The sequence below is a fragment of the Diabrotica virgifera genome, chromosome 2 (assembly GCF_917563875.1).
Source record: "Diabrotica virgifera virgifera chromosome 2, PGI_DIABVI_V3a".
NCBI classification, from domain to species: Eukaryota; Metazoa; Arthropoda; class Insecta; order Coleoptera; family Chrysomelidae; genus Diabrotica; species Diabrotica virgifera.
Window position 1 is genome coordinate 230881740 of NC_065444.1, and position 19344 is coordinate 230901083.

Sequence of the window (19344 nt, forward strand, 5' to 3'; positions counted from 1 at the left end):
TAAAGAAATTTTTAAGATCTGCAACATCTATCAACCAGTGATTTGAACCATTTTTCCCAAAAATGTGTAAGAAAAGTTTTATAGGCAAAAATAATTCTCATTTGTGTAGTTGCAAGCGGCACCTCTTTTGGCACAGCCACCATTTTTTTTTTTTTTTTGGAGCTATGATTTAATTAGCACCTATATTTTTATCTTTATAAATTTTGCTCTTCTTGTCTGCAATAATTATTATGTTTAAGTTCTTTATTTTCTGTAGCAAAATGTTATTACAACCTCATTTTATTGTTTAACAAGTTAAATGTTTATAAATACCAGTTTAAATATCATTTAGTTAATTATAACATTAAGAAAGCTTTCTAAATTATTATTAGTATTTTCAAAATAAAAAATCGTTTAGTAAGCATATAAATAGTTGTTGAATACTGGTTAAAAATTTCATTAATATATGTATTTACATTTAAAATCTTATCAAAAGGTTTTTGAAATTTTAAATCTTTTTTGTAAAATGAATCATTAAAATATGTTGCTGGGGTAGATAAGAATATTATCTATTCAAGAAAATATACATTTTGTATGTAGGTATGCTTTGGAACTGTTCATAATTATAAATTCATAATGAACATAAATTTAGATACACAAAAAATGTTTTTCTGCCATTCTGAATTATTGCTACAGCTACAGTAGTACTGGAAAAACCCTGTTTAAAAAAACTATGCCATAAAGTTAGACTGTCAGTATAAATCGAAAGAAACTTAAGGGCCACACAAACATATTCGCAGTGTGCAAGTACTTGGGGGTGATACGAGAAACGATCGTGCGCGAATAGCGGAGAAATCTTGCAACTTTCTTAAATAATTCATATTGCCAATTGAAGTTGTCAAATTGACGTATATTTCATACCTAGTGTCATTGAAGAAGAAAAATTATACGTCGCTCCACAATATTGATATGATATGCAATTATTATATAGAAGTAAATTTAATTAATTGTTATTTTGCTTGCAGTACTGCATTTTAATAATTAATTTTATTTACTACATACAATTGTTTACATTTTAATAACATAACCTCAGTATTACTTTTTCTTCTTATAATTTTTTTGGGCTATGGCCTTGACAATAATTATCCATCAACCAGGACTAATATAATTGGCCAATATAATTAAAAGTTCTAAAAATGTTGCTGAGCTATGAAACCAGGTGTTGCTTTTCCGAACTTGCACGGTCCCAATAGGCCAGACAGGCGTTGTTCTGCATTCTTTTTAGTATGAGTTTAAAACTACTTCATACTATGGCAATGTAATGCAATTATTCTTTAGTAATACTCATTGTTGTCTTGAGAGTCCCATTACATTAATGCAATTCAAGTTATGCCATTGTCACTTTTCTTCAAAATGGCAATAAGAGCTGACTAAAAAACACATTTAGTTTACTTAGAAAATATTTAAGAAGTAATTAAGGCTAAAACATGTATATTAGTATAAAAGTATTTCCTCCTCTGGTAGAAATAACCACTCCAACACGTCTTGGCAATAACTCCATTAGTGTAGCGTACATGTTCTTGATTTCATCATTGTGGACCCACACTTGTATCAATTGTTATCATTGTTTCATTTGTAGTGCAATTCGTCTTAGCTAAACTTTCTTGTCTAGGTCTAGTGAATTACCAAGTCAATCGAGTACTTTTACTTCATTTCCCCGCAAGACCATGTTCAAATATTCCATCAAATGTTTCCGTGAATGAAACGTAATCTTTCTGCGTAATATTTCAATGTATTTGGCTAAGTACAAACTGCTCAATTTAAATTTTATTTTATAGGACATAAGCCAGTTTACGTTGATTACTAGCTAAATTGGATCACAATGGTCTTCAAAATTATCTATCCGACAGATACCTTCCGGGTTCGTATTGGGGAAGCCTATTCACTGGATAAACCAGTCAAGAGCGGAGTCCCACAAGGATCAGTACTTAGACCACTACTCTTTGATATCTTCACTAGTGATCTTCCGCTCATTGTATCCAGTAAAGTTTCCATTTACGCTGATGATTCCAAATTATATGTGAATACCATTATTAATCAACATGTTCTTTAACTTGACGCAATATTCAAATGGTCCTCAGAACGTTTACTTCCGATTAACATTGAAAAATGCCTCATTCCGCTATTATCGGCAAAAATAACCAAGGGCTACCGTAGTTTATTAAGAGATCATCATTGCAAATTAAAGGGAAAACAAACGACAGCAAAGTCCAGGGTGAACTTCTTGCCGTACATAATATTTAATATCTGCAATAATTTGGATAAAGACACCATATCGGCAACTAGTGTTAACATTTTTAAAAATCAACTTGATTGTTCTTTATTTTCTTTATAGGACAGCAATAAATTAGGACTTAGGACCGCATTATTCAAGCGGCAGTTTCACATAGCAGTTCACTGTTATAGTCGGTTCGCTAAACTCAGAGACAACTGGTTAGTGATTTTAATTGATAATTTTTTTGTTTTTGGACACTTTGCCAATTTCGGCAAAATTACTAACTATTTAGTAATTATTTTTTCGCCAATTTTACCTTACTAAAATTACTTACTAGCCAGCTGTGTCTGAGTTTAGCGAACCGACTATATCACAGCGACTGTTAGGTAGGCGTGGTTTGACTGTCACCTTTTCTTCGTTGTGAATCATACCACTTCGATCGCAGTAGATTGCTACAAGAATTACTGCGATAGGTAGAAATAATTCTAGTTTTGCTATCGCAGTAACTTATTTATAAAATAAAAATGGCGAAATCTGTAAAACACATTACGTTCTCGGGTGAAAAAAAAAATGTTTTTATTAATTTAAGAGAAAGGATGCACTTGCAAAAATTGCGGAAAAGGTGGATATAGATTATAGATGAAGAAACCATAAAAAAGAAGATAGCATCAATAAGACCAACGTATCTACTAGAAAAAAAAATTCATGATAGTCAACCAACAGGAATGAGCACAGATGATATTTACTGTTCAACAGTGCCATGGTTTTAATGATTCTGTTAATAAATTATTTTCCGTGAGCAAGCGAGGTCTGTTTAATAACGGTGTTTTCATCCAATATCTTTTTTTTACTGTATATTCGTTTTGCCACCGAGGTTCTTTTTTCCATAAGATTGTTTTCTTCAATAGTAATAAATAAGTAGTTACACCATCTACAACTTTTTTTTATTCTGCGGCATCTTTAAAAACTGACTGTTTCATTTGGACATACGGGTGGTGAATCAGTAGGTAGCAGTAAATCGCAGTAGATATATCCCCACCGCTTAAGCGGCAGTTTCACATAGCAGTTCACTGTTATCACAGCGACTGTTAGGTAGGCGTGGTTTGACTGTCACCTTTTCTTCGTTGTGAATCATACCACTTCGATCGCAGTAGATTGTTATAAGAATTACAGCGATAAGTAGAAATAATTCTAGTTTTGCTATCGCAGTAACTTATTTATAAAATAAAAATGGCGAAATCTGGCGAACACATTACGTTCTCGGACGAAAAAAATGTTTTTATTCATTTAAGGGAAAGGATGCAATTGCAAAAATTGCGAAAAAGGTGGGTATAGATTACGGTTGGGCAAACTTTTTGTGGTAAGGGCCACAAAAAGTTTTTGCTCTATTACTGAGGGCCGCAAAATTTGTTACTTTAGGCATTCTATCTCCCCCCCCCCTTCAAAATATCTATTTTTCGTTCACATTGCTAGTAGTTACTTATATATTTGAAAGGAAATTCCGTGCTTATATAGATGCAAATGTCATACAGTGTGTCGCATTTAAGATGAAGACACCTCTATATTTCGGCTCTCATACAGATTTTAAATGTTGACGGTTTACATTTTTTAAGATAGTCAACTGAAATGTAAATTTTAAACGCGGCCTACTGCGAATCCACAGGGTAAATTTTCGATATATTGCTTCGCGTCAGAGATGTCGGAAAAAGTTATTTGGAAAAGTTGTTCCAAATATTATAACCCCACATACCCAATTTCATGACCAAATTCGCACTTTTAGTTTTTTCAGTATTTCTACTCCAGATCCTAATGCTGACCCGAGATGTATCTCGGGACAGCCAATTGTAGGTTTTAGGACCCTAACTACAAATACTGACAAAACTAAAAGGAATTTTATCATGAAATTTGTAGGTCTGGATCTGGATCCCGCGTACCAAAGAAAAGTTGATTAATAGCAAGCTGACACTTTGTTAATAGCTTAAGGGTATCTAGTCGGACAAACTTTGATATATTGGAACACTGGAAAAGGGGAAGTTTTAATTGTGGAACAGGTTAAAAATTTGGAACGTCAGACCACGAAAACGTCCCATGTATTTTGTCGGACAGAACTTCCAATGGATTTGTTACCCTTTCATTAAACTCTCATGCAAAAATCAGACTGCTATTACTAACCAACATGATTTCTGTCATTTGACATGTTCTTCGTGTTCCATTCATTAAAATGCCCAGTTGGTAATTGCACACCAGTCTGATTTTTGCATGGGAGTTTAATGAAAGGGCAACAAATCAATTGGAAGTTCAGTCCGACAAAATACATCTGACGTTTTCGTAGTCTGACGTTCCAAATTTTTAACCTGTTCCACCATTAAAACTTCCCCTGTTCCAGTGTTCTCATATATATATCAAAGTTTGTCCGACTAGACACCGTTAAGCTATTAACAAATTTTCAGCTTGATATTAATCAACTTTTTTTTCTTATGCGGGATCGAGACGTATTATTGGTATGTGGGGTTACAATAATATTTGGAGCAACTTTTCCAAATAACTTTTTCTGATATCTCTAACGCTAAGCAAAATATCGAAAATTTACCCTGTTTATGGATTCGCAGTAGGCCGCGTTTAAAATTTAAATTTCAGTTGACTATCTTAAAAATTGTGAAACATCAACCTGTATGACTGCAAAATTTCAAATCTGTATTTATTTTGATAGCTGAAATATAGGGGTGTCTTCATTTTAAATGCGACGCACTGTATACATAAAAATAAACAACGATATAGGCTTGAAAAAATCTTAGATCCCCTTCGTTGTTTTTGTTCTCTTTGAAAGAATTAAATAATAAACAAATATTTATGAAACATATTATTTATTATTTACAAACTTTCAATAATAATTATTAAATTTTTCAAATGCTGTTCTACATAAAGATTTGTAAAATGCTAAAATATCTTCTTTTTTTACATATGTGTCCTCCTTGTCAACTGGCACGGAATCAATTTGAACTGAAAAATGATTTCTGACAAGTGATAAGTAAAATGATATATTTATCTTCAAAATCTTTAAAATGATTTTCAAATTCCTTGAGGACCTTAGCAAATTACAAGTTCTTCTTTGTAAACTTTTAACTTATTTTCTGGTACTTACATTATTTAATGATTGAAAATGAATGAACTCTCTCAAAATTGAAATGAACTCTCCCAAAAATTCTACGAATTCACTATGATTTAATTCTCGTGAATAGAACGAATAAAATTGAAAAAAAAAAAATTAACAATATTAGTTAAATTGAAATGACGTTGTCTACTTGCAAAATATTTGTGCACAATACCTGCTGATGACGCAGTGAAAAATAATAAATCATGTTCTGAAAATTGTTAATGAACATAATATTTAAGTTTTCTCGTACTAGTTGGTTAAGGAGTAATTTATAATTTTCCAAATATTTTCTGACTACTTCAAAAATATTCTTTTCAGTTGTTAGAGATTTCATGGATTGATTCCATTGATAATGGTTCTTCATAAATAATATTAAAATCGGTATTAGTTGCTCGAATAAATTTAGTAAGTGAGCTGTGTCGGTTCTATCAACACTTTCATCCAATGCAATTATTGAATACCACATCAATTTACCTTCTAAAATGGATTTAGTTGTTTTTGTACATTATTATTCATCACTTCAAGTCTTCAGAACGATAGTTCTTCGTGATAAAATTCGTGATCTTCTTTTGGACATAAAATTGCTTCAACTTGCTTCCACTTGCTTCAACAAACGATCTTTTATAAATTTGCCATCTGAGAACGGTTTGTTCACTTTAATTAATTTTTGGGTAATTATAAAATTTGCTTTTGCAGTATCTTCGAATTCTTTATTTTGTTTTAAGCAAACATTTTATTCCAGTGACAAATCTTTTAATAATGTTTCAAAATTCTGTATCGGAAACCCAAATAATTGACCGCGATAGGTTGAAAATTTGTGAAACAATCATTCTTTAAATGAAAATAATTCACTTTTTTCCGAGGGCCACCAAAAAATGTAAAAAGGGCCGCATGCGGCCCGCGGGCCGCTCTTTGCCCACCCCTGGTATAGATTATAGATAAAGAAACCATAAAAAATAAGATAGCATCCATAAGAGCAACGTATCTACTAGAAAAAAAGAAAATTCATGATAGCCAACCAACAGGAATGAGCACAGATGCTTATTTACTACTGTCCAACAGTGCTATGGTTTTAATGTCTGTTAATAAATTATTTTCCATGTCAAAGCCAGGTCTGTTTACAGTGTGTTCACCCAATATCTTTTTTTATTGTATGTTCGTTTCGCCACCGAGGGTACTTTTTTCCATAATATTTTTTTTCTTCATGATAAATTCATGATAGCCAACCAACAGGAATGAGCACAGATGCTTATTTACTACTGTCCAACAGTGCTATGGTTTTAATGTCTGTTAATAAATTATTTTCCATGTCAAAGCCAGGTCTGTTTACAGTGTGTTCACCCAATATCTTTTTTTATTGTATGTTCGTTTCGCCACCGAGGGTACTTTTTTCCATAATATTTTTTTTCTTCAATAGTAATAAATAAGTTGTTACACCATCTACACCTTCTTTATTCGGCGCCATCTTTAAAAACTGGCTATTTAATTTTGAACATACGGGTAGTAAATCAATAGGTAGCAGTAAAACCCATCGCAGTAGATATATCCTCACCGCTAAAGTGAACTGCAACGTTGAAGAGCAACGTATCTACTAGAAAAAAAAAATTCATGATAGCCAACCAACAGGAATGAGCACAGGATGCTATTTACTTATTTACTGTCCAACAGTGCCATGGTTTTAATGATTCTGTTAATAAATTATTTTCCATGTCAAAGCGAGGTCTGTTTAATAACGGTGTTTTCATCCAATATCTTTTTTTACTGCATATTCGTTTCGCCACCAAGGGTACTTTTTTTCCATAATATTTTTTTCTTCAATAGGTAGATAGTAATAAATAAGTAGTTACACTATCTACAACTTATTTTTTATTCGGCGCCATCTTTAAAAACTGACTGTTTCATTTGGACATACGGACGGGTATTGAAACAGTAGGTAAGCAGTAAAACCCATCGCAGTAGATATATCCCCACTGCTAATAACCGCTGCGATAACAGTGAATTGCTATGTGAAACTGCCGCTTTATTGTTTCACAATTTTGTTTGATATACTTAATTATAACTTTTATTGATATTAGTCTTATAATAATATTTTTGTGCGTAATTGTTTTATAATATAATATAATAATATTATTTTTTGTTAACAGCAAATTTCAAAAACCCGGAGCGCTGACACCGCCGAGGATTTCATCGAAGGATTACGTCATTTTGATAAAGACGGAAATGGTTACATCAGTTCCGCGGAACTTCGACACCTTCTGACATCATTAGGAGAAAAACTTGGCGATGATGAGGTAAGTGTGTGATTATTTTTTCAGTAATAGTGGAAGTTAAATGAATTTCCTATTTATTAGGAGTATTAGTCAGTGGCGGCTCGTACATAAGAATTGTGGAGCTACAAAACCACCAAAAGAATTTCTAAAATAAAAAAATAAAAACTCCCAATTAAATAGATGAGACTGTTACATAGACATTCCATATAAAATGTCTTGCGTTTTATACCTTATAACACGGTGAGGATGTGATTTGTGAATTTCTTTTAAATGTCGCGCGACATGCCGCCCCTTGCGTCTCCTCAAGAATCATGGGATTCCCTATGGGAGTACCTAACCACCTAGTTGACCTACTAAGACATCTGTATGATAATCACTCAGCCAAAGTTATAGTACACGGATTCAAATGTGTTCAAAATATTATTACAGTATATATACCATTATTATACAAGATATATTCTGAATTTACAATGAGAAAAGTACTAGATGAATGGGAGGGTATCACTATATCAGATAGAAAAATAAATAACCTGCGATACGCAGGTGACACACATATACTAGCTGCGAATGCAGTCAAAATGATTACCGTCACTTAACGGCTAAGCCGGTTAAGCACAGAATTCGGACTTTAGATCAACACCGGACAAACAAAAATAATGATCGGGTAAATAATAGTCTACCGCACATACACTAAGTAGCGAATTTGGACGTATAGATAGAAACTTATTACCAATTAATAAGGGGGGCAAAACAAAATGCGCGAATTATAGAGGAATTTTACTCCCAAACACGGCATATAATTCTTAGTAGGCTAACCCCTTATGCTGAAAATGTTCTAGGAGAATATCAAGCCGATTTTAGGGCAAACAGATCCACAATAGATCAACTGTTCACGCTGAGACAGCTTCTAGAAAAGGGATGGGAGTATAACAGACCCATATACAATCTCTTCATACTTTCAACAGGCATATGACAGCGTAGAAGGAAGCCAAGTATGGAATGCCATGGCGGAGTTCTCAGTGCCAAAGAAACTCATTCGGATGACTAAAGTCTGTATGAAGGGTGGATTATCAAAAGTACATTTAAATAATAAACTATCTGACAGCTTTGAAATCAACAGTGGACTCAAACAGGGTGATGCGTTATCTACACTACTTTTTAACCTTGTATTAGAGAAAGCATGAGGTCGGCCGAAATAAAAACAGTACTGCTATCGGTTCAAGGTCCCAAGTTATTACTAGCATACGCAGATGGCATTGATCTCGTTGGAGACTCCATCCTATCCACAAAAGCCATTTTCAACAAGGTGGAAGGAGCAACAAGCGAGGATTAATGAAGAGAAGACGAAATATATGTGTATAAATAGAATGACACGAAGAGACAGGGTAGGGCAAAATGTGACGGACAATACCTTCAATTTCCAAAGAGTACAACGTTTTAAGTATCTGGCGGACGTAATCACAACTGACAACGATGTTACTAAAGAAATAAAAGGCAGAATCCAATCGGCAAATAATCGCTGTCTATTCGCACTGGATAATCTTATAAAATCAAAAAATCTTACAAAAAGTTTCAAGATCAAAATCTATAAATCCATCGTCAAACCTGTACTAACATATGGATGCGAAACGTGGACCATGACCAAATCAAACGAAGAAAAGCTCAGACGTTTTGAACGAAAAATACTTTGAAAAATTTTCGAACCTCACCACGGCATTAACACAAATCAGTATTTGAAGTGTGCAAGTACTTGGAGGGGATACGAGAAACGATCGTGCGCGAATAGCGGAGAAATATTGCAACTTACTTAAATAATTCATATTGTCAATTGAAATTGTCAAATTGACGTATATTTCATACCTACTGTCATTGAAGAAGAAAAATTATATATTGCTCCACAATATTGATATGATCTGCAATTATTATATAGAAGTAAATTTAATTAATTATATTTTGCTTGCAGTACTGCATTTTAATAACTAATTTTATTTACTACATACAATAGTTTACGTTTCAATAACATAACCTGAATCTGACTTTTTCTTATTATTTTTTTGGACTATGGCCTTGACAATTATCAAGTAACCAGGACTAATATAAATGGCCAATATAATTAAAAATGCGAAAAATGTTGCTGAGCGTAGAAACCAGGTGTCGCTTTGCCGAACTTGCACGGTCCCAATAGGATCAGAACCAACATCGAATTCACTCTACAATGACACTGATATTGTCCAAGAAATTAAATCACAGCGACTAACAGCCGGTTTCCGAAAGGACGATCATCTCAAAAATTATGTAATCGATGGTTAATCGTTGATCAAATGCATTTTGAGTTTCAATAACACCAGTTAAACGGGAGTTCAATAACAGTCGATCATATGATTTAACAAACGATTAATCGTTAGTTAACAGCCGATCATAAGTGTTTTGAGTTTCCGAAACGCTGATTAACCAATTTCGCATGTCACACGGCGACCAAAAGGAACTGTCACCTAATTTGAGGTTATTGGTTGATTAAAGGGCTGTTAATGTTTATAAATAGTTGTTTAGAGTTATTAAATAGAGTTTTTTAGTTATTATATAGGTTAAATAGTTATTAAATAAAGGGTATTTTAGTGTTTACTTAAAATTATTAGTGAGAAGAACCAATAAAGAATTGGAAGAACTATATCAAGAGCCAACGATTACGACGACGATCAAAGCACAGAGAATAGGATACTTGGGGCACATAGAGAGAATGGGAAGTAAACGAATGCCAAAAATGGTACTTTCACGAATACCAATACAAAAGAGGAGGAAAGGCAGGCCAAGGAAAAGATGGAAGGACAGTGTATATGAAGACTTGAAGAAAAGTAACATTGAGAGATGGAAAGAACTAGCATTGGACAGAAGGAGATGGAGAGAGGTGGTGAAGGAGTGTGTAAAAAGACTGAAGTGTATTTAAATAAAATTTATAAGTTATGTAAGTTATATTAAGTTATTTACCATATTATTTATGTAATCAGAAATGTAAACATTTTAGCCCTAGGCCTACAAGGCCTGTTGCGCTTAATAAATAAATAAATAAATAAATAAAATTATTAGTTATTTAATTATAATTTAATTTTTAAAATTAAATATATAGTGTAATTATACAGTGAGCACGTAAAGGTTGGAATAAATTCATTTTTTCATGAATGGGCAATTTTGGAAATAAATCCCGAAACAGGTCAATTTTTATTTTTAAGTTACGACTTTTTGGCCTATATGTCATACTAGTGACGTCACCCATCTGGGCGTCATGACGTTATCCATGACTTTTTTAAACGAGAATAGGGGCCTTGTGATAGCTCATCTGAAAGGTAAGTTAATTCTCTATTCAGTAATATAAACAATAACATAATTATTTATAGAGGCTGTCCAAAAAAAATTTTAATTAAATTTATTAACATAAAAAGAAGAATGTCTGTAATTTATTTAATTCAAAATACATTTTACTGCTATCAGAATACAGGAAAAAATGTTTATTTGACAAATAAATATTGTTTTTTGCTTAAATTCAATATTAAAGCAGCCACCCACCTGCCTCTTGACACTTTGAACATTTAATTTAAGCGAAAAGCAAAGAATATTTTTCAAATAAACATTTCTTTCTGTTTTCTAAGAGCAGTAAAGTGTATTTTGAATTAAATAAATGACATATTCTTCTTTTTATGTCAATAAATTTAATCAAAAAAAATTTTTTTGGGCAGCCTGTATAAGTAATTATGTTAATGTTTATATTACTGATTAGAAAATTCAATTACCTTTCAAATGAGCCACCACACGACCAATATTCTAATTTAAAAAAATCATTGATGACGTAATCACGCCCAGATGGGTGACGTCACTAGTATGATAATAATGCCAAAAAGTCGTAATTTAAAAATAAAAATTAACCTCTTTCGGGATTTTTTTCCAAAATCGTCCATTCTCGAGAAAATTAATTTATTCCAACCTTTACATGCTCACTGTATGTTGGTGCTACAGAGGAGCATTAGTTCAGCTCTACTTCAACATATTGTGTTAGTGTGAAAATAAAAAAATAATGTTTAATTTTAAATATTTAATTTAGAATTACTACTTACCTTTTGTTAAATAATTAAATAAAATAAGTACTCACTACATGGCAAGTAAGCAGATGCACCATCTGCAACTGTTGTATAAAGATTAGATTTGGTTGCCAATTAAATCCAACATTGGGATATGCAATATGATATCTGCTTGATATCACATACAATAGATGACATGAAGAACGTGATAAGGAAGCTGGAGGGAAAGGCAGATGAGGTTGGTCTTAAAATCATCACTAATAAGATAGTAGAGATGAGAATAGGAATAAGTGAGCATGGTAAACTATACATCAATCAAGAAGAAATAAAACAGGTTAAAGAATTCTGCTATCTTGATAGTATAATAGTGCAAAAGTTGGAGTCCAGGCAAACATTAAACATAGAATAGGAAAAAGAACAACAGACAACAGGCCTTTGAAATCCTCTCATATCATATCTCAACATAAATTAGCCAAAACACATTTAATAGTATCATCAAATCAATACTACTATATGTGAGGGATACTACGATATGGGAGTGAGACATGAACAATATCAGAAGGAAATGCAAGGAAGAGTTTTTGTAAATAGATTCCCACAAAATATTCTGAAGATGTATTGGCCCAACACCATAACAAATGAAGAATTGTGGAATGCATTAAGACAAAGAAGCAGAGGATGAAGCTAGTAGGTAATAACTCATTCTAACAGGTGGGTAAATAAACTTTGAAAAACACATTCTTTATTAATTTTATTATTTAAAGAAATTACAATTTTTATTTAAAATTACTTTATTAGGTACATACCTAACCACTATTACCGAATAATTTATTGAGATCGAATTTTTTTATTTGAAGCTCTACTTCTAAAATTTCTTTTTTTCTTGTTGAAAAATACTATCTTACTTCTTTTTTCTAGTCTTGCTGTTTCAATTTTTTTTGTAAAAGATACATTAAGGGTTTCGCTCCCTACATCTTTTACTTTTTTATTTTTTGAACGAGCCTGAGACATCTTGGCTGTCTTCTTGGGCAGGACAGCAGTTGTCGTGGGTGTACTGAGCAGCACAGTGGAAGTAGAGGGTACATTGGACGTCTGCTATGTGTCTTCCAATTGTAGGTAATCTACTTCCACTTGACTGTCTTGTGCAACTATAAAAATAAAAAAAATTTCAATTGTTTTAGATGTACCAGATAGTTTTTTCTTTATAAAAAAAATCTTTCTCGAATTAGGTAGGTAGTTACTTTTATTTATATACTTTAGCTATCTTAATAGCTAAGTTAATAATCTACCTTAATTTAGAATTGGAATAAATAATTATAATAATTAATTCATATTAATAATATTTATTGATATTAATTCTCATATTTTGAGTTTGCTTAAATTTGGTTTACAAAAGATCTTTTTTTTGTTTAATGATGTCTATAGATAGGCACAAGGTCTGGCTATGGGGAACCGCTTATCACCCTTGTTCTCAGATTTATTATTGATCAACATAGAAATAATATCTTTAACAATCAAACTTTAAACAATAATACCTTTCAAAAAATCTTAAATTGACTTAGAACTGTAGGATACAATATCCAATTTAGATGGAAATCTTTCAGATGCCAAAAACATTCTAGATTTACTCAAAAACTTACATCCGGATGTACATACTTTGGAAACAATGGATAAACTTAAGTTAATCTTTAGAAAACCGACTAGACCGACTATACCATACCTCCCTCTTCTAATCATCCTTTTTAACAGAAGGTGGCTTCTTTCTATTGCTACATCCATAGAATACGTAAACCTAGCATTATCAGATAATAGTTTTAAATAGTTAAACTAATGGTCACTGTACTACATTTGTGGATAACGTGCTGAACAAAAAAATGTTCTAATTCAGAAGTTTTGTACAGATCAAGACCATATACAGGTTATTGTTCAGATAATATTGGAAATATTGATCAAGCTTTATATATATAAATAAATTTAAAATTAGTTACCTTTATTTAAATAAATTAATAAAATAAGGACTCACCAGATGTGAAGAAACCAGATGCACTGTCACAACTGTTGGGTAAAGGTTGGATTTGATTGCCAATCAAACTCAACATTTGTGCCCCTACATCTGTGAGACGAGGCCTAAATGTGCCACCACCTGTTGCAAGTATGTCTTTCTGAAAACAATTCATTAGTTCATTACTGATTAAGAAATGAAAGGGTTAAAATCAAAGTGGTGTAAGTCATATTCTTGAAATGATGTAAGCCCTATTTTATAATCTTGATATTATATACACAGACCTCTTCAGAGAAAAAGTGGTGTGTAAGTTTTTACTGTAAATACTTACACCACTTTTCCTGATGAAAAAATGTCTATTTATCAAAGTTATAAAGCAAGACTTCCATCATTTCACAAATATGACTTACACCTCTTTGGCGTTAACACCCTCAAATACTAAACTTCTATTGTCTCAACACTAGGTTAGTTCCCATCATAAAATTAGTTTCATTGGATTATATTTTTATAAAAATATTCCACTCAGAAATAGTGTAATTCGACTGACCTGGTGTTAAGAGCTTTAAATTTAAGTTACCTACTTTGTCCGCAGTTTGGTCTCTCTTCAACTGGTCCAAAACCTTCTGCTCATTATATTTTTGAATCTGCAATGTAATTAATCCATATAGCTCTAAATCAACCGAAAGTTTTATACACTTACATTTTCCTCTGCTACTTTTTGGCTAGTGACCCTTTTTAAGTTTATATATGCAGTGTTCAGCTGCTTGGGAGTTCTGGGAAATTCAGCGCTATTTTTTCCCAGGTTTCATTGTTTTGGTTGGTGGACATAGCATTGGTACATTATTTGTTTTCAATTTAATATGCTTGTATCTGAAAACAAAAATACAATTAGAAATTTGTTCTGTAAGTTAGAAAATTTCGTACTTACTTTCCAATTATTTCCAACAGCAAACATTTCTCTCTCTCTCTCAGTATAATTTTTGCGTGGAGGATTTCCGTTGGTATTGCTCATTTTTAATATATTTTTTAATTATATAAATTATGTAGTTATTTACTAAGGATTGAAATTTTTTGGTTATAAAATGAAATTTTGAAGGATGACAGCCGATTGTGACAGTATCGATACCAAATCGTATGTCAGATAATCGATTTTCTACGATCATATAATTTTAAGATGATCGACGTTTGAGAAACTCGTCACTGGTTAACAGTTGATCAAATCTAACAGCTCGATTAGATGATCGAAGATTTGAATAACGTTTCGGAAACCGGCTGTAAGACGGGCAGGCCACGTGCACAGACTTTATAACGAGAGACTTGTAAGACTGGTATTGGAGGAGATTCCTACATGCAAAAGACCATTCGGATGTCCCAGAATGCGATGGAGAGATAACATTCAAGCAGATCTCCGAAAAATGAACATTCCATTTGACTCTAGGTTGATGGAAGACCGAACAAATTGGAAGAAAGTTGTACAGTCAGCCAGGACCCACCCGGGGTTGTAGCGCTACGTGATGATGATGATGAATTAATATCAACAGAAAAGTTTTCGACTCTTATCTGCTATAAATAATGACATGGTGTCAAAACATTTCACCAATTTGAAAAAAAAAACGTTGCAAGGCATGAGTAATAAAAAGAAACTGCCAACGGTAGTGTTACGCTGAAATACATCAGAAACGAAGACCTACGAACTAAAACTTGCTTTCCAGTAGAAAAAGACAACCAACGGCGGATCCAGCAACCTTGCAAGGAGGGGGCAATAAAATGAAAATTTTCTCGTCACTCGCGTACGCAGGATTCTGTTTCGGTATGGGCTGTTACTTTATTTTTCTTCATGTACCATGTCCTTTCAGAACGTTGGTTACTATCATAGCTATCTTAATTTTATTCACTGCCACCCTAAATCAACCACGAAGTGCTTTTTCGTCCTGGACTACGTTTGCCTTCTATTTTCACTTGCATAATATTTTGTAGCAACCTATATTTGAAACTTCTCATTACATGTCCAAAATACTCCACTTTTCTCTTATTGATGCCATCTATAATCTCAGTAGTCTTGCTGAGACGTTCTAGTATTATGGAGTTTCGAATCTTCTTCACCCAAGATACTTTTAAAATTCTTCTATAGAACCACATTTCGAAAGCCTTAAGGCGATTTAGGTAAGTAGATCGATTTTATTCACAGTCCAAGACTCGACACCATACAGTAAGACCGAGAACACGTAGTTTAGAGAAGAAATTCTGTTTTATGTTTCATTCCGTTATTCAGTTGTCAACAGGACACAAAACTCACTATTTATTTTCAATCGTAATTATCTCTTTCTTAAAAAAAATGCGACACCAGGCGAAGTCTCAAGGAGGGGGCAATTGACCCCATTGACCCTCCCTTGGATCCGCGCCTGAAGACAACCTACATGAAAGAAAAATAAGAAAAACGCTATAAATAGCACAAGATCGACAACTTTGGATAGATACTGTGAAGGCTATGTTCAGCAGTGAATTGAAATTAGACTGGCGATGTTGATTATTTATTTATTAAAATAGTTTAGAAAAACAATTAAATTACAGTATCGGGGATGCTGGACTCAACTCTCGTCTCATCCATACAAATGAAAGGACTAATTAGCGACCCACACATCAACTTAGTACATAAAATACGACTATGATTTGTGTTTAAACCAGAAGAAGTAAACTAAAAAGACAGATTCACGCCCAAGAAAGTCACTAAAATAATCACGAAATGCGTTACCTACATCTACATCTTCTTTTTTGGTTGATCATGTCGGCCTTCGACGGTAATCCATAAATATTATATTATATTAATACGCCGCTAAAGAAGTCTAAAAACAATTGCTATTTATATAAAAGCAGACTAAAAATCTAAAAATTAAAGAAATAACCCAAAAACACAAAAAAATCGCCGATGTAATTTAATTAAACTGTGAAATGCCAATACATAGTATCAAAATTTCATAAATGTCAATAGTGTCAAAATTTGACACTATTGACATAAAAATTATTGACAAAGTAGAGTAAACTTGCCTGAGGTTGGATCAATTACAAACAAGCATTAGGAAGCGGTAAATTTGAATTACTCCCTCCTGTTTTAAAAACAGAGCTTATTTAAATGCTATGTTTGACCAATTATGCTATTCGGAGCAGAAACACCCAGTATATTTTTTTGTAAATTGAAAGAACGGTTATACAAAGTAGAGTAAACTTGCCTGAGGTTGGATCAATTACAAACAAGCATTAGGAAGCGGTAAATTTGAATTACTCCCTCCTGTTTTAAAAACAGAGCTTATTTAAATGCTATGTTTGACCAATTATGCTATTCGGAGCAGAAACACCCAGTATATTTTTTTGTAAATTGAAAGAACGGTTATTTACCTATCCAGCGATATAAAGTTTTATAATCGGTCGTCAAATGACTGAGCAATTAATTTTTAAAATGAGAGATTCAATGTGGAGATCACATAACATAATATGTATCAATTTGCTTAGTTATGTATGTTATTTAGTTATGTGATATCTACGTTGCACCTCTCATATATCGCTGGATAGGTGAATGACTGTTCTTTCAATTTACAAAAAAATATACTGGGTGTTCCATTAAAATAAAGTCAACAAAGTTTTCTTAAAAAATCTGCCATTTTTTTTGTAATTGAAAGCGATATAAAAAAAACTCAATTCATTCAGACAAAACTTTTACCAAAATAAAACATTTCAGCGAAAACCGCATATTTCTATCTTGAGCCGTTTAGAAGTTATAGGCAGTTAAAATGGGGGAAAATATAAGTAGACACCCGGTATTTTCCGTCGTTGATGTGTAAATTCGTTGTACCCGATATCTAAATGTTTTAGGCTATTACGCGTTGTAATGTTTTGTTGCTTTTTTAGGTTGAACAATTGCTTATGGGCCACGAAGACTCTCACGGAAATGTAAATTATGAAGATTTCGTCAAAGCGATTATGTCCGGTTAAGTTATATAATGCAGCTGTCATCCACATTTTATAAATTATATAAATTTAATTTAAAATATCGCATTTAATCATTTTTTTTATAAATTTTGTATAAGCAACTCCATTCCAATTTTATACCCTTTTACTAAAACCGGTTTGACATATTATGTTGTAGTCATTATTTTTTAAGTTAATAAAATATTTACAATTTGACGGCATTTTTGAAAATGTCAGGTGTATAGACTGAAAACTTTTCAGTGTTGACCGTTTTGGTCGTATTATTGTTTACACAGTTTTATTATAAGTATTATTTGGTATAGAATAAAAAAATTACTTACTTCTATGCGTGTTATTTTAACTAAATTTTAAATTTCCCAGTTTAGTTTATAGTACAAGTAGATGAAGTGAGATTGAAGATGATAACATCGGGGGATATTAACGGTCTAATAGGCAAGCAAGTAATACCAGGAATTAAGCAAAAACATAACGAGAATCTTAAAAGCGAAAATGGAGAGATGATAAACTTCTTAGGCCTGGATCCCGCGTACCAATAAAAGTTTATTAATAGCAAGCTAAAAATTTGTTAATAGCTTAACTATGCCTCTTCGGACAAACTTTGATGTATGGGAACACTTTTTTTTTTTGAGTGAATTTGATGGCCTTAGCCGAGCCAATTAGCCAGACATTTTGTTATTTTAAAAACAAACAAATTTGATTTTTCAATCAGAGGAATTTTTTCTGTATTTCTAACTCTAAATACATAACAAACTAACATTATTATCTACAATTATTATCTAAATAATACTCTGTTTTGGTTGTTCATTTTTTTTGTAAATTTTTATTTTTTTTTGTACCTATTTTTTTGCATTTTTTTTATATTGTTAATTTCTTTTATTTTTATTAATTTTTTTATTGTTATTTTTTATAAATTGTTTTTTTTTTTACTACGCTAAGACGTAAACCCGATTCATCCTCGCGGAGGTTTACATCTTCTTAGTTTTTTTTGCTTTTTTTATTTTTTCGTTTTTTTTTCGTTTCTTTTTCTCTTTTTTTTTGTTCTTTTCTTTTTTCAATTATAATATACAATAATTACTTAAATCTACAGGATTTAAAACAAAATAACAACAAAACAAACATGTTTGTTTTGTTTTAACAAACATGCCTGCTTTGTTTTAACAAAATTTCTTAAATACAGGGTAAATTTTATTGCTACAATCTATATTTACAATTTTTGATATGTTCGTAAATTGTTTTTAATATATTAATATCTTCAGAAAATATCAAATTGTTCAGGTAGACGGGAAGTGGAATTTTTAATATATTAAGATTATCATAAAATTTGTTTATATTTACTGATTGATGTGAACATTCGAGGAGAATATGTAGTAGATTACCTTCTTTTCCACACTCACAGTTAGGTGACTCTGTGAGACCCAGACTGTACAACTGTACATATGAAGGGGGGTAAGAGCATGATTACATCTCAATCTATTTATAACTCTTATGAAATGGCGATTTGATACAGAATGAAACCATCTTTTAATGGGAATTTCAGGTCGCATTTGTTTGTAATTACTACCAGTTCTCGTGTTTCGATAATACCTGTGCCAATTTTCTTTTTGGTGTCG

General features: G+C 32.2%; 1 protein-coding gene and 1 long non-coding RNA gene across 3 annotated transcripts in view; one reads left to right on the forward strand and one right to left on the reverse strand.

Moving 5' to 3' along the window:
• Window positions 1–18055, forward strand: part of LOC126880479 (myosin-2 essential light chain) — a 29593-nt gene extending 11538 nt beyond the window's left edge. For both annotated transcript variants that reach the window (XM_050644340.1, XM_050644339.1), the window contains 2 exons: window positions 7553–7699; window positions 17654–18055. In XM_050644340.1, the coding sequence (XP_050500297.1) occupies window positions 7553–7699; window positions 17654–17737 (231 nt within the window). In that variant the 3' untranslated portion in view covers window positions 17738–18055. The remainder of the gene's footprint in view (window positions 1–7552; window positions 7700–17653) is intronic.
• On the reverse strand, window positions 12527–15106 carry LOC126880480 (uncharacterized). Its single transcript, XR_007696604.1, has 5 exons — window positions 14679–15106; window positions 14451–14620; window positions 14332–14394; window positions 13772–13910; window positions 12527–12896 (listed from the first exon to the last, which is right to left on the reverse strand). It is a non-coding gene; the product is annotated as an uncharacterized LOC126880480 (long non-coding RNA).
• Window positions 18056–19344: the final 1289 nt, after the last annotated feature.